The sequence below is a fragment of the Larus michahellis genome, chromosome 1 (assembly GCF_964199755.1).
Source record: "Larus michahellis chromosome 1, bLarMic1.1, whole genome shotgun sequence".
NCBI lineage: Eukaryota > Metazoa > Chordata > Aves > Charadriiformes > Laridae > Larus > Larus michahellis.
Window position 1 is genome coordinate 121,135,153 of NC_133896.1, and position 24,700 is coordinate 121,159,852.

Consider the following 24,700-nt stretch of genomic DNA (forward strand, 5'->3'; position numbering starts at 1 on the left):
GGGGGTGGAGGCGGAGCGGGGCCGGTAGGCAGCGGTCGCCCCGCTCCCCTGCCGGTAACCGCCGACCGGCGCCGGCCCGCCGGGTGCGAGGCGGCCCCCGCCAGGCCTGCCCGCCGCCGGCCCCGCTCCTCAGGGACCGGCTAGCAGCCTCTGGCGGCGAGCGGGGCCGGGCGGCGGGGAGCTGCCAGCCGGGCCATGCCGTGTCTGGTGCCGCTCTTCTCCCTCCTCCTTCTCCTCCTCTTCCTCCTTGGCTCTGTCCGGGCCCCGGGCGCAGGTGGGTGCGGCGGGGCGCGGGGCTCTCTGCGGTCGTGGCCGGCGGTGCGGGGCTGGAGGCTGCCGTCCGGCCTGCGCCTCTCACTGCGCCTCCTCTCCGGCGGGCTTCCGGCACGGGAGGCGGCGGAAGCTTGTGAGGCGAGGGCCCGGGTTGGGGCGGCCTCGGAGGGGGCTGGCGGGGGAACAGCGCGGCCGTGACGGTCCCCTGAAGAGGCCCTGGCGGGTGCGGGAGGCGCAGCGGGGCGGGCGGCGGTGGGGAGAGCGGGGCTGTGGCGGATTTCCCCCTTTGCTCGCCCCGTCTGTGCCTGGCCCTCTGAAAGGGGACGAGTCCGGGGTTGCAGCTGCTACAGAATCTGCCGTCCTGCGGGCTGCCACCGGCTCGCCTCCAGGGCCGAGGCTGGCCCTGCGGCAGCTGCCAGGCGGTGTGACCCCAAACCCGCTGCCTCTGTGAGAGAGCGGGTAAAAACCTGCACGGGCCCAGCCTTGAGGGGGGATTGACACGGTGTGAGTCGTTGGTGTGGTTGTGGTTTGTGGTGTGGCACCTGTTTGTGAAGTGTACTTGAGCCTCCTCCATTTAATTTTGTGAATTGACGGGTTAGGTGGGATTGCGTTTAGGCTTCAATGTGAATGCTTTGCCATAATGGAAGGGGGGGCTGTTCTTCAGTTCAGGTCTAAGCCATAGCTCACAAGTATAATCCTGGCTTCGGTATGTCTCCCAGCAAGTGTGGAAGAGCCGCTGTGACATGTGTTGAATGAGGTAATGCACACAGCGTGGTCCTTATTGAGGAACGTGGGTACCTCCATGAGTTCAGCATGTCTGCTGTCACGTTTTCTCCTGTACGTCAAGGCCTGGCTGGCCAGGCTGTGACTCTGGCTGTTCGGAGGCAGCTGCCGTTTTGATCCATGTCTGGACTTGTGAGCCCAAATGCCCATGGGTGGGTTGAGGTGAGCTGGGGTACCTGCTGCAGTCAGTGCTGCCCAGTCCCGTCCTATCGGCAGCAGCCAGATTTCCCAGGGAGGTGTTCTGGTGTTCGGCTTGTGCGTAGGGCCTCCTCCCCCTCTGCGCTCTCTCCCTTAGGCACAGTGCACTGTGTTACTTCTGTTGCAAACGGCAATGCTATGTGTTAAAATCTGAGCCAAAAGAATAGCTAGCTGTCATCACCCATCCCCACCTGGCCACTCACTTCTGCTGTTCACCTTTTGCAGGCTTTGGTGCTTATCTGACGACATGAGAAGCCAGTTCAGTACACTGGAACAGCAAAAGTCATAGAATCATAGAATGGTTTGAGTTGGAAGGGACCTCAAAGATCATCTAGTTCCAACCCCCTGCCATGGGCAGGGACACCTCCCACTAGACCAGGCTGCTCAAAGCCCCATCCAGCCTGGCCATGAACACTTTCAGGGATGGGGCAGCCACAGCTTCCCTGGGAAACCTGTTCCAGTGCCTCACCACCCTTAGAGTGAAAAATTTCTTCCTAATATCTCATCTAAATCTACACTCTTACAGTTTGAAGCCATTACTCCTTGTCCTATTACTACATGCCCTTGTAAAAACTCCCTCCCCATCGTTCGTGTAGACCCCCTTCAGGTACTGGAAGGCCGCTATAAGGTCTCCCTGGAGTCCTCTCTTCTCCAGGCTGAACAACCCTAACTCTCTCAGCCTGTCTTCGTAGGAGAGGTGCTCCAGTCCTCTGTTCATCCAAAAACCCCCCAGGCTTCTTTTTTTGCCATTTAGCAAAATGATATGTTCTAAGGCTGATGCAGGGGAAGGGATCAGAAATCGTTCAGGAGCAGGAATGGAGGCTGTGAAACCGATGGCTAGGCCAGGCTGAGCAGCTTTCACTTACTGTAACTTGTGGCTTCACACTCTGCTGTATGAAAGCTTTGACTTGCGGCTTGAAGGGTCAGGAAGTCTCTGCATCAGGAAAAAACAATCTGAACATTGTTTGGCAGATGCTTTAAAAGAACTGATTCAGCAAGACCACCTTCCAGAGAGAAAGGATGCAGCATTTCTGCCTTTCCCTGGCTAACGTAGTTTGGGTTTTTCTCGGGTACTTGCATAAGTAGGTATTTTTTTTCTGAAGTGTGCATCTTGTTACTTTGGATCCTACAAACTAATGATCGCTACGGAGTTCCGTGTGTGATTTCAGAAACTTGCCTTGTCAAGTTGAGACATCTAACCGAAATACGAATGTGTTCCTTCAGTGTGCTATGAAAACAGCTCCTCAGTGCACTAATAAGTGCCTTGTGGCGCACAGCACCTTGATGTTCAACTACAGAGCTGTAGATTTGATAATTTTTTCAGTGTTTTTTGAAGCTGGTAGAGGAAATTATCTGTTTCTGAATGCTGATATAAGGCAAAATAATCAGTGTGCATTCTTGATTGAGAAGATGAACCAACTTTTCATTGTTTTCCTTTTTTTTTTTTTTTTTAAGAAGGAGATGAGTGAAGAAAAAAAATGCTAGTGCTTGTGTTTCGTTCTGACAGCTTTCTCGAATTTTGTAAAATTAGTTTGTATCGGATGTCTGAGTGCACAGATTACTGATGGTGTGAGATACCTTGCCACATGCGAGACCAGCAGTGAGAGCGCAAGAAAGAATTTGCGTGACTGGGAAGTGAAAACTTTTCTTGAATGCAGAAAAGGTTACTTAGTGGCCTTTAAAATACACAAGCGATTAACGGTTTAGGTAGTCTTTGTAACTGTAAGGAATCTCAAACAGGTTGGCAATGCTGAATGATCCATCTGAAGCTTAAGGCAATGTGTATTTATTTAAGAGCACTACTCGAAAGTTGAGGCTTAGAAACTAGTAGCATGCCTAATTAAAACTTTGAGAGCTTAACTAATTATTTTGTATTTTGGACTTAAGGTTTAATGCAACTTTCTGAAGATTTGTGTTGTCTCTTTCCTATATGTGAAGGATGTTAAGATCCTGGCATGATGTCTCCTCTGAAAGCACTGTCAGCATCAGTGTGCTGTCTAGTGCTGTGTAACAAAATCAAATGTAGAAATCAAAAAGATAAAACTTTTTAACATTATCCCCATATTACCGAAGAAAACTGGGGCCAGAATTTAGCATAAGTGTTTCATCTTCTGATCTTGTTTATGTGAAAATAAGCAAACTGTATCTTAGGAGACTATTGTCTTAAGAACAAAAAATGAAAATCTTATTACATGGGATACCATATCATGGCATGTCACGGTTGTCTTTGAGCTTAGGACCTGTTGACCCAGTATGTTTAATGGTGTAAGAGGATCGCTACACAGACAAATACAAGTCAAGTGTAGAAGGAAAAACTTTCTTGCTCTTTGGACAGGCAGGCAGTGAAGCTGTTGCCCAGCAAGGCTGTGCAGGCTCCGTCCTTGGAGGTTCTGGGACCTGCCTGGAGAAAGCCCTGAGCAGACCGGTCCGATGCCAGAGCTGGCCCTGCTCAGGGCAGGGGCTTGGACTGGAGACCTCCTGAGGGCCCTTCCAGCCTGAGTGACTGCAGTGCTGTGGTCAAAAGTGTTTTTAAAGCATTTGATAAGTGCATTTTCCTGTCTTCCTCACCTCAGCCTACTTGCGGTAATCTTAGTCTCTTTTTTTTAGCTATCCCGATTCCTTGCTGTTGGTCTCCTTGTCTTTCAGTGATTTTTTTTTTTTTTTGTTCTCCAGCCTGCTGTTTTGCCCTACTTGCCAGCTAACATCTCCCTCCAGCTGCTGCTCCGCTTAATTTCTCATCTGCCTATCTTTACTTCAACCACTCCCATTTCCCCAACCCTTGGTTCTCTGCCTTTTGCTCAGCTGCCCTTCCTCCCACCTTCCACTTGCTTTTTCTACCCCTCCATCCCCAGCTCGGTGCCTGGCCATGCTTCCTCCTCCACCCTGCTTGGGCCAACAGGGAAGTGGTTCTTCTCCCCTACTAGAGACACTGTTGGCTCTCTGCTCCTGTGTTGCTTGCCTCCTAACAAGCTGCTGGAGAATGCATGGAGGTCTTCATTCACCCCCCAAGGTTTTATAACACCACCAAATTTGGGTGGACATTCCTACTAGCAGAAGGCACGCCTCTAACAGAGGTGTTTTCTACGTTGTGAAATCAGTTTCAAAATTAATAAAACTTCAGGCTTGCAAGTGGAATGGTGCTCTATGTGTTAGTGAATGTTTGAGAAGGCTTTTTTTTCCCCACCTGTTTCTTGGAAAGTTTTGGTGAAGTGACTTTAGCATTTTCAAACAAGTTAGCAGGAGCCAGGTGGTCAGGAAAAGCACATGAGATAATAAAATGTGAGATGCAGACAATTGAAATAGACATGCTTTTGTAATGACAAGTGGCTGTGGAATTTAAAGCTTCATGGCAGAGCTGGGTGAGGTATATTGTTTTGTGCTGGACTCTGTACTTTCAGTGTTATGTTCTGTATGGAAAAAATAAAAGCAGTAAGTTGTAATTTGGTGCTTTGTGGATAGCAGGGACTTAAATGTACTGCTACTAGTGCACCTAGAAATGGAATGTGGAGGAGGAACGGCTTTGCCTGCAAAGCAGTAAAAATGTAATATATGATGTTGGAATTTGGAGACCAAAAGTTAGTTACTGTGTACTTGAATGTTTCAGTAATTGTTTTTATCCCTCTTCTTCCTTTAGAATCTCTTCCCCATTTACCAGCACCAAAGGATGTGGTGGTTTATTCCTATAACTTTCATAGTTTGCTGAGGTGGTCTCCCGTTAAAGTGGATAGAGGCTTGGTGTTATATACAGTCCATTTTAAAACGTAAGTAAATAGTTCTAAAAACAAGGAAACTGATTTTGTTCTAATCCAGTAACACAATTGTGTTGTTGTTTTTTTTAAAAAAAAAAACAACACCCCACAACTAAAAATAAGCATAGAAATGAAAGAATGAGTTATCTGTTACAGATGCTTTTATGTATGTCTGAAAGCAGCTTCTGAAGACTGACAGTCTCTTAGCCTGTGATATGCTCACTAAATTGAGAAAAATCCTATTACAAAAAATCGTCTGGGTTATATTTTAGGTAGTTTCAGTAATGTGCTGATGCTTAATTTGTCCTTTGTTTTGCGTTGCAGAGGGGCTTTTAAGAAGTGGGATGAGATGAACTGCACCCGTATCACCCAGACCGAATGTGGTTTCTCCATGTCACTTAAGGAGCGGCGCTGGACTGTTGTTCTGCGTGTGAGGGCTGAGCTGGGGCAAGTGACTTCTAATTGGGTAGAAACAGATCCATTTGTGGCAGAGAGAAACAGTAAGTGCTATTTATGATTTCAGTGTCTCTTTCAAAGGAGATTTTTTTGAAAATTATGTCTGTTGTCTGTTCTAGACTTTTTTGACTGTTATGTACAAAAGCCAAGTGAGAGAATTTTAAGTGTGTGGTTAACAAAGGCCAGGAGGCCTCCTGTGTTACTAGGAAATTGATACTATTTAGTTTCTCTGTAGTGGGGTTAGCAGTGCGGTCTTTCAAGTATCAAAACAGAAACAGATGAGTTTCCTTGGGTGGTTGAGCCTTACAAGAGCTACGACATATATTTTTTTAGAGTTTTACATTTTCTTATTTCCCTGCTTAGCACTGCTGTATGCATACATACACCCCCTTGATTTGTAGTAGACAGGTAATTTGTACTACCTATTTCTGTTGCACAGATCCCTTTTCTGATAAATATAAACTGCCCTAACTACAGTGTAGAAGGGTCAATGGCACACTTTAAATCCTGATAAATGTGTGAACAAGAGTATTGTTGTTCTTTATAAGATCTGCTCTTTGCCTTGCTGTGATTGGTTTCAGAATTACAAGAAAGTAAATACTGAGTCTAAAAATCTGTCTGAAATGTTAATGAAGCAGAGAAATGGATTTATTAACTCTTTGGTTCAAGTTTCCCCATACCTTGTGAGAAGTAGTGGTGGTCTGTGCTGCAAAGAGTATGATACTTTCCCTGGTGACTTCAGTTCTAAATCTTGGATTTTCTTTAGTAATAAGGAGTGTGAGGGTGAGGAATTGCCCGAATCCTGCACTGAAGTTTACAACTGACATTTCCATAGCTTGTGATGCAGGATTATTTGGGAGTGGGATCCTTTGGGCATTAGGAAAGCACTGGGAATATGCAATGGGAATATGAGACAAAGGAGAGGCTTGGGCTGGAAGAGGTGTTTGTGTGTCTATTCCTTGAGGAAGCAAGAGGAACATTATGTGATCATTCTTAGGTGACCGCCTTCGAGATCAGTTCCTAGACACCAAGACCATGGGCTATACTGTCAGGCTGTTCTCTTCGTTTAATGTTTGGATCAGTCCCGCTCGAGAGGGGAGCTTCAGGAATTTGTGAGGACACAGAACAAGGCGTTTGCAGTTGTACAGCAACAGGAAGTAGAAAGAAACTGAAATTTCTCTATCAATGTAAAGATCATGGAGTCCAATTTTCTCTAAAGTAACCGTGGACAGGGCAGGTTCTGCTGGGTTTTTTGAGGCACAATAAGCAATGATTGCATGGCAGGATTGATTTTTACTGTTAATAGTTAGCCCTCTTTAGTATGCAAGCAGCTGTACACTACTCAAATATTTGCATGAGTGGGGTTTTTTGAGATCCTGGAGTGCTTTACAAATGCTGATAAGCTTAACTGGTGAAAGTCAAAATGCAACGGATAAATGACTAATGACCAATCTATCGACCCAAACAGTGTGTTTTTTAGAGGACATGGAATGTGTGGCAGGCTATTTGAAGGGGGGAAAAAAAGCAAACCAAAAATTGTATCACCATTAACTGCAGATAAATTCAGGTACATTCTAGTGAATATTTACTGAGTTTCCAGGGAAAGTTAATAGGAAACTTTTTTTTTATTATCTAATTTCACTTATGCTTTCACGTCTTTTTCCTTAGGTTTGTAAAAAAGTAGATATCTTAATATATTAAGTAGATGACAAAATATTGTATTCCCTTTCTTGAGAAAAAAGCTGTTGATATTTAGCATGTTTGCTGAGAGTATCTAAGTAAAGCTGGAGACAGTATGATGAGCTGTTCTGCAGCCCAGAGGTTCACTGCTCTTTCTGTGTTTATTTTCAGCTACTATTGGGCCCCCCAAAGTGAACAGCGTGAATGTAAGCTCTAACTCAGTTCTAATTAGTGTCACACCCCCTTTTAGATCTGAAGCAGGTGATGTTCTTGAGTATCATGTGTCCTACTGGGAGAATGCAACAAGTACGGCTAAAAAAGTAAGAATTCTCTCTAATTTATTTTCTTCATAATGGCTTTGTGCCTAAGAGATATGAGTCAGTGTCACTTGTCAGAACAGCAGAAATGGAGGAAGAAAACTAATGTCATTTTTTTCTCCAGCAGTGACGGTCACCATTTGGAGTCTTGAAAAAAAGTTAATTTCGTCTTGGCACAAGTATTGCTTGTATTACAAAACTTTCAAAAACATCTTTTTTTTCCTCCATATGAAACAAAGGTTAAATCACACTGGAGATCAAGGGAGAGAATCCACAAAGTGTCAAAGGTGGCTTTAAAATGACATTTAGATTCCAAAGTTTGCTTAGGCAATTTGGAAAGCTCTGAAATATCCTTCCTCCTTTCCTGTGCTAGGCTTGTTTGTGCTGGCAGCTTCAGTAGCAGGCTGCTCTGGCCTGATGTCGCCAGTTCCTAGGGCAAAGAAAGGCAGAGTTATTAGAAACATGCTGGACGCAGCTGGGATGAGCTGTCCCTGTTCCTACTGACGTGTTGGTCTCGTACACTTATGTTGCACTGTCTGGGGACCTGGTAATTGTGTTCTTGACAGGGCAGTGTTGCAGGGAAGGGATTAAGATACACTTTAAAAAAAATAAAAAAAAAAAAGGGAAGAAGATTCAAAAGAACATCGTTCTAAAGTCAAATGTTTAAAAAAAACAGAAGCAGAAAAGATTTTTTTTTTTTTTTTAAAAGACCTTTTGCTTCGAAGACCTTGCTAAATCTGAAACGCCTCCACTTCCTTCCTGTCTTGCACCAATGTGTATTTTTCTGACACGCATAAAATACTTTCATGTTTGGGATTCAGACAAGAAGGCACTCTTGTGTGCTTCTGTCGGCTTCATCGAGGCCCTTATCCTAGCCCCTTACAGGTTAAGAAGTCCCAAAAGACTGTGGTGGCCATGTGGAGGCTGTGGAGGTTTTGCACTGCCCATCAGCTGTTTTCCTCTTCAGCAGAAGGAGCTGAGATGGTGGGAGCTCTTTACTGACCTACGCTTCTGTCAGCCTCCTCTGATGGTGGAGGCACTTCTCATGGCTTGTTTTTCCCTTCCCCCTTCCTATATTGCGCTCCCTGCCTGAACTCTTACAGAAGCTGCGTCAAAGTGTCCAGCAGCGTAATTTGGGTAAAATGAGACCTTGCTTCAGTTTCATGCCTCTGCCCCCTTATAGAGGGTTTTAAATGGTCAGGCTTAATTTCATTTAAAGATAATGACATTTCAAAAGCATTCAAGTAGGAAAGTTAAAATTTATTTCACTGCTTCTCTTGTTTGGGAAAACTGAATTATGAAAAATAAAATCTGTGCTTTTTGAATAAGAAACTTAAATATGTTGAAGACAGGTCTGTGTTTTTACAGTAATACTTTTTTTTTTTTGTATGTGTCTTTTAAACAGGAGACAAAGACAAGCAATACACTATTCAAAATTGAAAATCTAAAGGAATTGACACTTTATTGTTTTAGCATTCGAGTAGAATTGTCAACATATTCAGATGTCCCGTTACTTGGACTGCAAACTGTCCCGGAGTGTCACAGAACTACAGTCAGTGGTATAAATCCGATTTTGTTACTTTTTTTTATATAATGGGATGAATGTACAACATGAGTCTTGGATAGTGTAAGTGGTCAGTTACATACCCATATTTGACAGGAGTGCTAAGAGAGCACAACGAATAGTAGTTCACAATTGCCATTAATGGCAAAATAATATGGAATTTTTCAGTCGGGTAAAACTGTGTTGTACTCTTCCCCTCGTCCTTTTCCTTCGTAGTAAATACTGCTATGGGTATTACCTTCTAGGGAGAAAAAACAAATAGTTGGTCTTTAGAGGACGTCATTGAAGAAGGAGATAGTGTTACTCTTGCAAATCTTCTCCCTCAGCCACTGCCCCCTGCAGGACATGAACGTCCCTCTCCTCTTAGACCTGCCTCCTTCTCTGACATGTCCAGCTACATGTTTTTGTACAAGATAAGACAGAGGGTGAGGGGAGGAGAGCGCATGTGCAAGATAACGGAGTTTGTCCCTCTCTTGAATCTCTCTGTGTGACCACCAACACACAGGCACAACTGATCTTCAGCGTGCTTTAAACACACTGGAAGACGTGTAGATGAAATCTGCTTATGGAGTTTCTGAAGGCACCGCAGGAGCTGGGGCAGTGTTGGCCCGGTTACAGTACTTGATCACAAGCCCCCGAGCCTGTGATGTTGGAGCCTGCGACGCTCCCTTTGCTGAAGGGACATGCGTGTTCTGAAAGAGCAGTCCCTGGGATTATTGGCCCTTGCTGGCAACTTGAGGGTGGAAGGGCAGATGGCATTTCCCGCCTGCCGTCTGCGTGCCAGCAGTGGTTCCTCCAGCTCTGCATTTGCCCTGCCAGCGTGTCAAGTAGAAGCTGGCCTTCGGCAGCGTGATTAAGGAGCAGCAGCTCATGGGAGCTGGTGACTTCTAAGTAGAATCACAAAATAAGCTACATCTGAACACAGGTATTTAGAGGGCATCTATAGTAGGGTTGTGATCTTAACCTTGGAAATTATACTTTGATTACCAAGTATAGTAAATTTCAGCTTGCTGTATGTTGTTTGACATTTGATGATGTATAAATATCAACCTACCATACCTATGTTTGTTGTTTTTTTTTTTTTTCTTTTTCAGAGGCAACCAGAGATCGGTATATTATACTAACATTTCTGTTGGTGTTAGCTCTTGTAATTCTGGTAATAGTTGGTTTGTTTCTTCTGTGGAAACACCACAAAACACTTAAATATTGGTTTCAGCCACCTTTAGAAATCCCATCGCACTTTGAAGAGGTACGTGAAGACGTTTTATATTTCTGCCCCCCCTGCTCCCTTCACCCCCCATAAAACACAGTGATGATCTTGGAGTGAATATGAACTAAGCTAGTTGTTGCATAACAGAAATAGATATAAATAATTCTTGATTTAGTGTAAAACGTTACTTTCCTCATATATGATCACCCACTTTATTCCTCTTTTACTCCATGGAATTATTTTTTTCCCTGCACTAAGATACAAATGCTGCTAGAATCCTGTTAGGAAAATGGAGTAAGATTCCCTGTTCCTTGACTACCCCTTGTCCGCCCCTTTCTTTGCTTATTTAAGTCATCAGGCCTGAAACAGTTGCTCACTTGAAGCAAAAAAGCTTTTGTGTGCTGCAGAACATGTACTTGTGACCTAGGTACCTGACTAGAAATCAAATATGGAAAAGCGAACACTGATCATTTTAAGAGCAAGGACTGACTTGAAGACTAAAGACTACCAGGGGGAATGTTCTTGGGCTTTTTATTCTTTTCCTGTAGTTTTAGCAATATTCAAATGAAAAAGTCATCCTGGGACTTTTTTTCTCCTTGTAGCTCACACATTTCTGTACTAAACAGTATTGTTTCAATCCTGTTCATCTTCCTCTTTTTAGTATTTAAACGGGAAGTTGTCTTTAAGGAAGTTCTTGATTTAAAAGTTTTTGTTCAGCATACATTCTGTATTTTTAAAAGCTTGTATTTGTTTGCCGTTCTGTGAGGTGTATTTCTTTCTATATATCTGCATGTCAGAGTAGTCAGTTGTACTATGGTAGTTCTGTGATTGTGGAGCTGTTTTTCCAGATTTTTTTAGGAGTATGGGTGAATGAACCCAGGCTTTCTCCAGAGTCCCGAGTACATCATTTTCTCTTTTTGTGCTGCCTCAGCTACCGTTTGATGGGGGCTCAGTGGAGGCAGCTGTTTCACATATCAAGCAAAGTTATCCCACATGGGGGGGGGGGAAAGAAATAAAATCCTTGTGCAGCGTATTAAAATAATGCAGCGTTTCCTGCAAAGGACTTGCAAGAATAGAGTCTACCATCGTGTCTTCTGGAGTAATTGTATTAATCTGGAAAATAAGCAGCACAAGTAGATACCCTTGAACAATGGTGAGCCTGGTTTTGGGCAAAACACTGGTAAGAAATGAAGGAAAATCAGTAAATATGCATAATTCTTAAAATGTGTATTTCTAAAAGGGATCAACCAGCCTGTGGCCTCCCCTCTTAAAACATGAGTACAGAATGCTGATTATTTTAAGGCAGTTTTGTATGTGCTCTTTTAGGTTTTCAGAAAAATCACATGCTTCCTTCTTTTACAGAAGGATCTGAGCTTTCAGCGTCTGAGTTATAGGGAGCAGCTCGACCACAGAAATGCCTGCACATAGCAAAGCCAAACTGAGCCTCATTTATGTCTTGAATGTGCTAAAGGGGATGTATTTGAGCTTCCCGTATGAAACATTTGGGTTTGATGCACCTGAAAAAAAAAAAATCCCATTGCTCATTAACCTTGCTGTGATTACAGAGAAAGTGGTGCCTTAATTGAAACTAAGGTTAATTTTGTCCCACAACAGATGTGATTTGAGCTGCAGTCCCGTCTCAGCCAGATTCTGGCACCTCTTACAGTATAGGACAAGCTTTTGAATAAAACTACAAGCTACGTCAGTCTTTTAACAATGTGAAGGTGTCTGTGTTCCAGGTGGTTTTATTATATTTATTTTTTTTTAATCAAGGGGAAAAGTGTTCAGTGGCAAATTATATTTTTTTTTTTGGTTCAGTACCTGAAGTGGTAAATGGCTCCAATTCCCTGTGAAACACAACATCAGCTTAGTGATAAGGAGAGTATATGGGGGTGGTGGAAGAAACAGAAAGCGTTTTCTCTGGCCTACGTTTTTTTCTAATGCTTCTTTCTTTGATTATGCATTCATTGTAAAGCTGATGACTTAATTTGGGAGGAAAGGGGGGCAGTGGGGAAGTTAAAGCAAAAAGTAACTACAAGAGAAGAATGCCACTGGTATTCTTGTACCAATCAAAGATGCAGCTCCGACTGGCCTGACACCAAACAAAGCAGAATCTTGTATCTCGTTTGCTCCATCAGCGCTTCAGACAAGCTGTCAGTTGCTAGATTCCTGCAGTTGGAGGACACGTCCCCAGCAGTGTAATAAAGAAGCGTTTTCTTCTATGGCTTGTTCTTAACTAGTAGGCATTTGCTTGAACTGACATGAAAAGTCAGTTTTTATTAAAAAAAAGAAATAGGAAATGCAGGCTGCTTTAACTCATTTAAATGGAAGTTTGAATGACTGGTTTATTTTTTTTCCACAGAAATAAGGTGGTTTTTAACTTTCTCCTTGTTCAATGTAGTTTCAAGGAATTCTAGAACAGAATATACATTTAGCAGCTCTCCCTGTGAATTCTGGTCTGAAGCAACTTGCCTATAGGTGGTGGTACCTGCTCTGTCTCTGTAATTTCCAATGCATCTGTTCTGGGGATAGCTATCTGAACTGGTGTTTCTGGCTCTTTCCAGTATTTGAAGGACCCTTCCACGCCTGGTTTAGATGCGTTGGGCAATTACGTCGAGGACGATCCCCATGATTCTTTATCTGTTGTGTTTTGTGGAGATGGAAGCCAAGCCTGTGGCAGCAGTTTGGATGGTCAAGGTCACACACGCAGCATCTCCAGTGAAACTGAAGTAACTTAAGCAGCGCCCCAGTGAGAGTGCCTGTGCCAAGTCTTTGCAGAGGCTCCCGCCCACGAGCAGTGCCGCATGGCTGCTGGCAGGACAGACAATGGGCTCTGGACAAAATGCGTCCACTGAGACATCCCAAGTGAGATGTTCCTTCCTGAGATTAGCGTGGACCCCGAGCCTTTGTTTAAATGGCTTCTGCTGCGCTGCAACAGCAACTCTGCTCTGCCAAGGAGACTGAGAAAGTGGAATGTGAAAGGGAAATGAACACTAAATTGCCTAAAAAAAGACAGAGGGTTATAAAATGGTTATATTAACATCGTCATATTTCCCACCCCAAATTGAAATAAAGCTTTGAGAAATAATGGCACTTTATGGTAGGATGTAGTACAAGCTGGAATTTTTGAGTGAATAATTACACCATGAATTACTTCTGTAGTGGCTTTTGTTTTGTTGCCTTATCGATGAAGTCTGTGTTAGCACTCAAATGCACTATCCACCCCACTATGTTTTTTCTGAATCGTTTTAACTAGACACAGTCTTCTGTGGCAGCTTCTTCCCTCCAGATCAGTGTGGCGGTCTAAAAAAGAAATTTTATAGTACTTCATTCTCTTCAGCGTGAACCCATGCAAAGAACTGCTCCAAGAAAGACCTCCTGACACATTCATGAGAAGCATTAATCTTCCGCTCCTTCGGTGTGACAATCATTCTTCACAGCAAAACAAACTTTAATTTTGCTCAGAATTTCTATAATGTGTATCAGTAATTATCAGACACTAAAAATCTCTTTTGACTATTAATGCAAAGTTGCCCAAGGGGTGCGTTTTGAGTCCCTTTAAGCAGAAGACTGCAAATTAAGTCTTGCATCACAATCCTGCGGGGTCTGGAAGGTGTCTAATAAAGCACAAAGAATAAATGAACCACTTCCATACTAAAAAGGTTGGGTTTATTTGTTTGACTTTTTTTTTCTTGGGTTTGATAGAAGTTGTTTAAAAAAAAGAATAAACAACTGTGCTTGTTTATTTGCAAATGACTTGTTCAAATTACTTAGGTCTGTTAATGAACCTGGTCACTGTCAGAGCTGTTGGTTATCTGAGGAAATGCTGTTCCACCTCTTCCAGGAACCCAGAGGCCTGACATGAAAAACCAGTGACATTTTTTCCAGAAGCTTCACAAGGTTATTGCCTCACAGAATTAGTCTAATCACTCAAGATTAGGCAACATGCTAAGACCACGTAGTTATCTGAAGACTTAGTCATACTTCCAATTCTGGTAAGACTTTTCGAGTCAGCTACAAGCTGCATAATACCTGCTTTTAAGTTCATCCACGCTCTTTTTATATACTGTGCTGTAAACAAGTGAAGAACCAACAGGCTCGCAAAAGGAACAACCTACATGCGTAACAGAGGATATAGATAAGAAGGCAATTAAAACATCTGTGAATATATAGCAATACAGCATACAACTTCTTGACTAAGCCCTGCGCTAGACTTTGGTTGGAGATAGTTGTTACTAGATATTTTTACAGTTACACAAATAAGCCAAAGTTAAAAACCTTTTTTTGTTAGGAGTAATTCAAGGTTTCTCTTCACAACTGCAGCCGGCAAAGGCATTACCTAAAATGAGCCATCCCAGTCCACCTTGGCCTGCACTGGAACTGCCAGTGGTGTAAAAGTGGATCTCGGGATATTCTGAACGAAGCCTGGGTGGTTCTTACACTACATCTGCTTTCACACCCTCAGAGCTGTCTCTCTTCTGAAAGAAATACTGATTTTTAACCAGGAACTTGCATTAAAGCACACTGTTAAGAGTTCCTCCAGAGTCAAACACTTCACTCTTGCTGTTCAAGCATCAGGTGGAAGATACCGTAAGTGGGATTAGTTCTAGCCTACACTTGTTTCTCACTTAGTAAAAAAGCCACCAAACATTCCTAAGCTCCTCAGCAAGAAACTGACGGACCTGAAAACAAAACCCTTGGTTTTATTAGCTGGTGTAAGACTTGCTAAAGTTCACTGCTACTTGAGCTATTTAAGTAGAGTCCTGTACAATTAACTTGGTGAAGTTCACTATTTTGAGAACATAAGATAAAGTTTATTGCGGTTTTCTGAAATTACAACCAAACAGACAACTTATGTACAAAGCTATGATTAACACCAGTGAATATATCCTAACTCACTGCAGGATGGTGAAATGGGGATGATGTTAGTCCAGCCAGTAGCACAATTTCAGCTGCAGTATTTGCTTCATATTCTGTCCACTGGAGAGATTCCCACAAGGGAGCAGTTAGATGACTAACAGTATACAGTAACCATGCACAGAAGTTACATTCTGCAGTTTAATACCATTTGGTCAGCGATCTGGATACATAGAAAGTTATAAAAGCTTTTAGACGCAAGGTAGATTTCAAATGCTTTAAAAACCACATAGAACTCATGGGATAAGGAAGTCGCCAATAGCAAGATGAATATACAAGATCAGCCCAAAGCTATAAAATGGCATTGTTCGCCCTTTCGGTGTACTCCAGCTAGGAGAAATGGGATTTCGATAATGGACGCATTCCCATAAAGTGCCCATGAAATTTAGGAGATAAATACATTTTTAACCGGGGCAAATGGCAGCCCTAAAACTGGCAAGTATTTCAAGGTAAGAGTGTTAGCAATAAATACATCTACTATATCCCCACTTGAAATGCTTGCCTTTTAAATAGAAAAAGTAATGGGTAGCAGGATAAGTGTTCATTTATCAGCAAAAAGCTTCCCCTGAAGAAAATTATGCTAGTGTAATTTTAAAGATGTTAGTCTGATTCTCATTCGTTCATCATATTCCTTAAGTATGACTGGCATCAGTTTTCATCTTTGTTTGGTGGGTTTTTTTCTTCTAATATCAGTAAATATATTAAATACTAATTGGTATCTACTACATTGAACAGCATGAAATTAATTCTAAGGACCATGGTGCTACCAAATGTCATTTGTGCTATAGCAATCAGAAGTCAAGAACAGTTTGATTTGTCATGCAGAACCTGCTTAATATAGGGCCTTGCTTAAAAACTCATAACCTTTTACAAAAAAATAGCTACTTTATATTTTTCTGAACAGTCATACAAAATCGTTAAAATCAGCTCTTATCTCAGCATACAATAGAATTTACCCTCGTTAAGCTTAGCTGGGACACATCCATGCGCTGGGGCTACTGCTTTGGGTGACACAGGCAGCCCTCACGAAATCGGCTCTCGCTCACCTACGCATAAAAGTAATAACCCCCATTACAGGGAACGAGCTTTATCCTACTTGTTCACTAGTTGTTCCACTGGAGTCTCTGACACACGTGAAGGTTTGGAAGATCGAGTCTTAGGAGTTGACGGAAACCCATGTATTTGAAGAAATAAGCCTGAAGATTTCAGAAAGAAAGCCTGACATATCCCTTTTTAAGATATATACAGTCTTATGTACATATTCACAAATCTGTCCTGTGAAAAGAGGGAGCTCATTACAGAAACTGTAATTTGTCTCAGTCCATACAATTTAGAAAGCAAAACAAGAACAAATAAATGTAAATATATCTACATACATAGTACGACATAGCAAGTATGGAATAGACAATGCTATACGTGATCTCTCATCCCCATAACTCTTCTGTTCTTCCAAACTTGTAGATCAGAGTACTAAAGAAGGGAAAAAAAAAAAGAAAGAAAAAATAATCAGACCACACATAAGGTAGAAAAGGTAATTTTAATAGTATCCTTATAATTTTATACTATCTACAGTACAAATCACCATGCCTCCAGTAACCTTAACTTTTATTCAAGTCAGTATCTGCTTTTTATACTTATATTTAATTTACTATGCATTGCTAAAATGGTGAGATCCAGCTGAAGCAATTGCTCAAATAAAAAAAATAGCCAGTCTCACAGTAAAAGCAGCTGCCCTTCTGAAGGAAAAAAAATTTGCTATCTAAGAGGTTCTAGGACTGATCCACAGAGTTACAGAGCAGCAAGTCTCACCCCAGCATCTGGCAATCAGCTGAACATAATGCATCACACTAAGATAGAATCTAAGCAATTAAATTTTTATTAGACAATCAGAAAGAATATTGATCCTGTGGTGCATAAGTGAGATCCAGATTTCAATCTGATCTCCAAAATTCCTTGTATAAGGTTGGATGCAATTAAATACTTTTTTGAATCAAAAAAAAAATGTTGAGGGAACAAAACCAAGCATGATTTCCTTATTGTTCTTTATACTTCAAATTATTTTTTTCTTATAGCCAACAAACAGGTGGCAGAGAAGGGCACAGTCACACTAAATCATAAGAGAATGAGGAGGCAGGGAAATGAGAAATACTGACCCTGAGAACAGCGATTACAAGTGATGATAAGTCAAACAAGCTGGACACCTGGGCAATTAACTAACTACTAATACTAGTAAAGTACTTAGTTAAACTAAGTCAAAAAAGGCTGGTGGAGTAACAAGCAGGGCCAAATTACAAGTCCTGAAGGAGAGACAGCGTTCAGGGAATACAGAAATTATGGAACGACACTGACGGAGGAGAATTCGATTCCACCAGAACAAAAGTTTTGGATAAGGACGTTGAGAGGGGCATCGCTGATTGACCCAGGTATGGTCTAAGGAAAGGAGTCTACGACAATGGATGGACTTCTCAAAAGTTACTGCCTAAAGTGCATGGTGAGATAAAAAACAAGGACTTTTTTCTTTTTTAAAACTAAAACGGTTGTAATTTGTCTCACAGTTCATATCCTGAAAACAAATTTTAGAAGATAAAAGAAAAAATGAACCTAAAACATACGTACATACAGAGTACAACAGGAACTAAGGAAAGACATTTTCAGAAACAAAAAGCAGCTTCAGAAATAAGTTCACCAAACTACTGAAATAAGAGTAAAGACTTCAGGCATGGTGAAACTATTCTCAAAAGTCTGCCTTCATCAGTACCCCATTTCAATCATGTGCAAGACTACAGAAGAGATTTAGGAACTGCTATTTTCTGCAAGAACGTAACTGATTTTCCAAACAGGGAAGCACAGTGGAGCCAGTCAATCCAGCTCGCTGCAAAGCATTTGATACGGTACTCAAAGGAAAATTGTTATCACAGTAATTTAAGTGGGTAAGAGCTTGCAAAAGAGGAGGTTATGTGAACTTCTTCAGTGACTGATCTCAGAACTTACACTATTTAATGCTTTCATTGCCTTTTATGAATTAATAAAATTCATGGATGGCAGAATGCATTATACACGTAAAAAGAGTTATTACAGATAGTTTCAAAGTGTCACATGATATGCTTAATGATATTAAGCAAAATAAGAGAAACTGATTTAAGTGTAATATTACAAAATGTACCATCGTGCTCTTAGAAAAAAAAATAATATTGTTTTTAACAACTGAAAGCTCGTTTAGTAGAAAGAAATCCAGCTGTATCAATTATCAGATAATCGAGCCATCGGTATGAAACAGTCAGGAAAAGGGCAATAGGATCTCCCACCTAGTGCTGTTCGGATACATGCCACGGTATTTGTAGTGCAGAGATGAAAGCACTATTGCCATGAGCCAAAGACACCGACAGTATCTCACCCGGATACTGTCTATAGCCTTAGTCATCCACATTCCACAGCCGTACATTCAGTGAGACCAGAAAGAGCTGGACTAACAAGAGCATGAGGGGAACGAAGAGCCTCTCATGGCCTGGGAAGGGGCAAATAAAACATTGTTTCTAAGCACTGGAGCAAAGGGAGCAGAAAAAAGTAGCAGAGATTAAAAAAAAATCGGTTTTTAAGAAATAGCTTGATCAGTTTATGCACCGAATAATATCACGTCAGTTCTCTGTACAATGTCAGTGACCCAAGAGGTCGCTTTGGCTTACGCGCCACCCTCCTCAAGTGGCGTATTACCTCGGTGGGTAATAAATTCAAATACGGAGGGTCCTGCGTTCAGAGGAGCAAACTCCACATTTTGGAAGGTCAAGCCTGGAGTCAGCCTCCAGCTTTCAGAATTTACTGTCCAGGATTATCAGTGTGCATTGAAGCAGATAAGCTGGATACTCCTTTGGAAGGAGAGAAATTTGCCCAGATAACTTACCTGAAAAATATCAACGCATTTTGGAAAAACACTGCTAATCCAGGGTAAACATTAGTGTCTGCAAAGTAAGTAACAAAAGAAATATTAAGTTCTTTTGCATTGGAAGGTGTATTTAAAACACTATGCATAGTATCATTCTCTGACTACAAACTTAGATGGCATGGCTCTGAGAAGAACAGACCACACAATTCCATTATTCTGGATTTTCTGCCTTTTGGCTCACACCAAAAGTACTTTTCCGTATATGAAAATTAAAAAAAAAAAAAAACACCAAAAAACAACTTACTCTGTGTAACATATGCTCCAAAAAGAATCCACATTGAAGCAATAAGTGAACCAAACATCAACATAAAGCCAATGAAGAGCCAGATACGAGCACCTGCAGGAAATATTAAAACCTCTGAGAACCACATAGACTATTATCCACAGTGACAGATGATCCAAGCTACTAGTGCGATACGGTATGTTATCTTGTTGAAGGCAAAAAGGATACAGGATTTAACCCTTTCCAAGGACAAGATAAACCAAATTTTGCCTTCTCTAGTAAAACAAAGAGAAGATGGACACCCCATAGTATAGTGAGCAGACACAACTACCAGAAGTTTCCCCTCACCTGTAGGGAATGCCCATAACATCATTGAACACAACTTAAAGTGGACTAATGATGAGGTACTTTGACAAAGCAATAGTGTTTCTGAGGTAAGTGTTTACTTCAGAAAGGTGTTTTCAGAAGGGCAACATCTACCAGAGCTAGACATTACCCAATAAAAAAAGGAAGAGGACGCCATTGAAAATAATCAACCTGCTTGCTCATGGGAAAGGAAGAATATTTCTATGCAAAGATTCTCTCGAGCTGATTTATGAATGACAAAAAAGCATCGTATGCTCGTTCAAAAAATCAGTAAATCCTACATTTCCAGTGAGGCATTCTACAAATCACATGAAAACAGATGCTGGGATCCACATGGGAAATAGTAAGGGAATTACAAATGAAAGCAGAGAGAGGACAGCAAGTCCACAGACACCACACAGTAGGTGACATACAAAGGAACCAGAGTGTTTGCAACATATTCTAAAATAAGACATTGTTAAGGAATGTCTGCTCCATAGCCTACCACAAGGCAGAAATTTATTTCTTCCAGCAGCTATAAAGGATTGGCAGAGGAAAGTTTAGGTATTCCAAGATATACAGAAATTGACTTTTTCCAAGTTCACCTTTGTAACAAAGACAGTACTCATCTATAAATGTTAATTTTGTAAAGAAATTAACTTCACAGAAGTTCTCTCCTACTCCTTAACTTCTGATTATTATTTGTTTAACCACCACTTCAAAAAAAGAGCCCAACACGTAAATAATCGGTCTTTCAACTCGGCATGATTTTTAGAGTTAATTTACCTGTTCTTCCTAAACATCCGTCACTGTAGCTGTCTCCTCTCACCTGTGCATTTGAAACAGCATTTATCCTAGGAACAAAAAAAGGTGTATACACTTCAGATTAAATTGGTTTTCTAATAAAGTTTAAGTAAAAAGCTAGCTTTTTCTAAGATGCAACAAATTCTGGGAAGATCTGTATAGTCACATATTATTACATGTCCCTTAATGGAAGGATTCCAACAGGAATTCAAGCAAATCCTGTATTTGTTCATGAGTTTTAGTTAAATTTTTACATTAACAGACCTGTAAGATGACCCTACTTAGAGACTGAAATATTCCTGATTTCTTTCTGGCTGTTTAAGTTTTTATATTATCTAAAGCCACTTCACAGGAATAATAAGAGCCAGTAACACAGTGTCTCACAATTATGATAGAAGTTGCTTTCCTTTGCAATGAATACCGTCAAGTATTCAAGTGAGAGACACCCTGTAAGGAGGGACAACACATTTTCTTAAAATGACTTACACTGATGAGGAAAAAAACCCAGAAAGTTTCAGATACCAAGTCTTAAGAAGGTCTTGCATATCCAAATGCATACTTTTTTTTTTTCCTCACCACTACTGTAAGATTCAATAACAGTTATTACTTCTCCTCCCAGCTTGACACATTTACATCTTTATAACACTAGCTATAATAATACTACCTCTCCCATTTGAGGACGTTTTGGGCCAGAGACAACTATAAAAGTTATTTAAAAACAGAGGAAAATGCAGTCAAAGGTTTTATATCGAGGTAAGTAACTGGGCAGCATTACATGAATTTTGATCTAGTAATCTAAATACTTATTATAGAAAGCCACTTGGATAAAGGAAGGTCTGCTTTCTTACGTTCAGCCAAAGAGCACAGGAACAGGGGGATAGACAGAACAATAAACAAACAGACTACGATCAGGAACAAAGGCCATAGGTAAAAGAAAAAAGGCCTTTACATTGCCATGCAAAAAGGCACAACAAGATTACTCGTAAGGAATTTATAACTAAGTGATTCAAAATTTTATCATATACCATGTCACCTAGTCAAAACTGTAACAGTTCATGTTTATATCAGAACTCCCTTTATATACACTTACATGAAAAATGCTAGTGTTGAAAACACCCCACAGGTATGGAACGCATGGTTCATTTGTTCTGGCTTAGGGTAAACTACTGCAGCATCGATCATTATCCACCAACCTGTGAAAAACTAGGAATAAAAGAGACCAGTATTGTCAGGCTGGAAGCATAGAGAGACAGGCAGACAAAGCATGACAAATGTTCCTGCATACCATCGGTTTAATTGTCTCTTAACAAGTACCAACTATTCTAGAAAGTTATTAGCTTTAAGTCAGACTCTTAAATCTGCTTGATGTGCAAGTTCTGCATAAACCTCAACATTGATGTTTTCAGAGGATCATTTGGAAATTGGTTACATTTTCTATTCAGATTAAGTATCAGTGTACAGTTAAATGCCCTGTACAGCTTCAAGAACAACAATCCAGATTCTAAACACATATGAGATACAAAGTATGTATAACATAGCTGTTCTAACATATCTGATTATGAAAAAAATCCACTAGAAATTTAAATTTTTTTAAAGAAGAGATAGCAGAAACAGTATATCATTATCAGACAAAATGCAAAGTTATGTGACTCGTAAAAAAGCTGTCTAATGATGACACTTAAAAAAAATAAAGAAATATACTGGCTTCAGGTGCAGTTAAGAGTGAAGCTTCACGAAATTTGCAACACAAATTAACTGTACTTCCAAATTTGTCACCACAGTTATGATTCACATCCTCTCAAAACTTACCAATACACCCGCAACTATTGAAGCGATGGCATTTCTTCTTTCACTCCAGTCAATGCACTCACACTCTGGCCACCGGAAGTTGTCTAGGAATCCTGCCATTTCCTCAAAGATTAGGCTGTCCTTCTTAGTTTGTACTTGTACATGAATTTTTCCATTAACAGCTGTGTCCTAAATACCTGAAACACAGCCAAAGATGCATTTAATACAAAGTAGCAAAATCTTGAGATGTTTGACAACTCTCATGAGCAATTTTTACAACGTGGGGTTTTTAGAATTTTTACAATACAGAATTAAGTATTCCGTATACTCTATGGATTCTATATTGAGCTATATTTAAAAAAAAAAAAACACAACAAAAACCCCACAACGAACCAGCCTACCTTACAATCAGAATTACAAAATAAAATCACCACACAACCCAAAAACTTATGCATTATATGTAAATCATTGTATCTGAAACAGAAGAGAGATTAAATAGAATGTACTGTTTGTTCAAATGTATGAAAAAAAATAAAAGCAAGCAAAAAAACAGGAGCAAAAAAAGCAGGTATTTCAATCTAAGTTTCATCTTTAAACCACAATGCTCTCACTGGCATTAACAGTTTAAAAAGGTAAGATACGTACAACGGGGCTTCATACGCAGACCAGAACTTGGTCTTTGAGTCAGGCCAAGGAACCCCGCATAAGAGTCTCCAAAAAAGATGAATATAGCGCCTTTCTAACCCAGGGAAAAAGGGATCAACTCAGTGAATCAACTAATACCAAGGGTAAAGAATGTCCTGCTTCACAGAGGGAGGATCACACAGAACTTTAAATACAGGAAGAGGAAAGCAAAGTTAATTAGTGTTAGAAAGTGACTACCGACACAACACAGTTCTCCAACAATTTGGTGAGACAGTAGCTACAGAAGATTCTGCACTACACCGCATCTATTCTCACAGCGTAAGATGATCTGCATATAAAGTTTGAGTGTCAGAAGTTAGAATATTTACCGTTTTTCTATTTAGCAGTGACTCACAGCCACTCTTAATGCCATTCTATTTTGATTCAGTATTGTCAACTTCTGTATTTTCCCAGCCTGCCACAAATAATTTCTGGATACTTACTAGAGGTTAACAACAGACAAAGGTTATTATGTTACAGGACAGACTGATATAGAATATTTTCCTGCTTAATAATGGTAATTAGAAGTCTACACACTAAGTGAACTAAAAATAAACAGAGTTTGCCTACACTACGAACACAGGCCACCTCCTATGAATAAGATAAAAGTTTGTCCTCTTGAGTATAGTTCCAAAAATCCATCCACAGTTATGATGCTACCTTAAAGCATTAAAATCAGTCACCCAATTCCAAAATTACTTTATTTTTGTACAGCATCTGGGCTCAACCATATAGTTATTTTCCTAGATTACACTTTTACCTAGATTTTCAGGTCTCTGTTCTTTCTAAAACTGTCCCACAAAATTGCCACACTGTATTACTACAGAAGGGCTCCTACAGCCCTTCCATCTTTTCCACTCTTAAAATGGCTCTATCTGTACTTTGTTTGTTCCTCTTCAAACCATGACTGTGTCTCTTCCTTGTCCTGCAGTAGTCCCTCCCTTCCCCTCCCAGCTCCTTGCCCACCCACACTGGAACTCAACTCATGGTTCCCATTGCTGTTGTCACCACAGACTACACAGTTCTCGCCCTGTGGTGCGGCTGGCCACAGGTAGGAGTAAACAGATAAAAAACATGCCACACTATTTCTTCTCCCCACTGAACACAAGGGTGGCTACGTCAAATCACTTTCAGTCACTTTCAGAATGATTTTCAGAATGAGTGAAGCTGTATTTCTTCAGAGCTATAGTCTCCTTTGGAATTTTTTCCCTATAATGGATCATTTAAATATCATTAACATACCTAAATAAAATCATCTCCTTCAAACATAATGTAAAGTTCTACATAACATAAAGTTCTAAAGCGGGTCAAGAAAAGCCACTAGAAAAAATTATTTCAGATATGTCAATAACAAGAGAAATTATTTTTCACCCTCTACTTGGATGCCATCCGGAGGTACCTCGACTGGCTGGAGAAATGTGCTGGCAGGAACATCGTGAAGTTCGACAAGAGGAATTATTCGACATCGTGAAGTTCGACAAGAGATTATCAAGATATAACAAAGCGATGCAGGGGGAAGATTAGAAGGGCCAAAGCTCAATCAGAACTCAGCTTGGCCACTGCAGTTAAAGACAACAAGAAGAGATTTTTCCAGTATATCAACAGAAAAAGGAAAACTAGGGAAAATATAGGTCCACTGATGAATGAGACGGGTGCCCTAGTGGTGGAAGACACAGAGAAGGCAGAGTTACTGAATGCCTTCTTTTCTTCGGTCTTCACTGATAAAGCCGTCCCTCACGCATCCCATACCCTGGAGGCAAGGGGGAAGG

General features: G+C 40.9%; 2 protein-coding genes across 4 annotated transcripts in view; one reads left to right on the plus strand and one right to left on the minus strand.

Moving 5' to 3' along the window:
• On the plus strand, window positions 1–13,983 carry IFNGR2 (interferon gamma receptor 2). The gene is made up of 7 exons (XM_074601157.1): window positions 1–274; window positions 4,889–5,015; window positions 5,328–5,503; window positions 7,311–7,459; window positions 8,862–9,015; window positions 10,115–10,269; window positions 12,795–13,983. The coding sequence occupies exons 1-7, from the start codon at window positions 196–198 to the stop codon at window positions 12,966–12,968; spliced, it is 1,014 nt and encodes a 337-aa protein (XP_074457258.1). The 5' UTR covers window positions 1–195; the 3' UTR covers window positions 12,969–13,983.
• TMEM50B (transmembrane protein 50B) overlaps window positions 13,880–24,700 on the minus strand; it is a 17,613-nt gene continuing 6,792 nt past the window's right edge. For 2 of the 3 annotated variants that reach the window (XM_074601181.1, XM_074601190.1), the window contains exons 2-8: window positions 22,269–22,444; window positions 21,550–21,662; window positions 20,442–20,509; window positions 19,332–19,424; window positions 19,046–19,103; window positions 16,524–16,617; window positions 15,026–16,422 (exon numbers count right to left, since the gene is read on the minus strand). In XM_074601181.1, coding sequence (XP_074457282.1) covers window positions 16,572–16,617; window positions 19,046–19,103; window positions 19,332–19,424; window positions 20,442–20,509; window positions 21,550–21,662; window positions 22,269–22,367 — 477 coding nt within the window. In that variant the 5' untranslated portion in view covers window positions 22,368–22,444 and the 3' untranslated portion in view covers window positions 15,026–16,422; window positions 16,524–16,571. Of the gene's footprint in view, window positions 16,618–19,045; window positions 19,104–19,331; window positions 19,425–20,441; window positions 20,510–21,549; window positions 21,663–22,268; window positions 22,445–24,700 lie in introns of all 3 variants that reach the window. The other variant, XM_074601171.1, reaches the window with a different exon arrangement.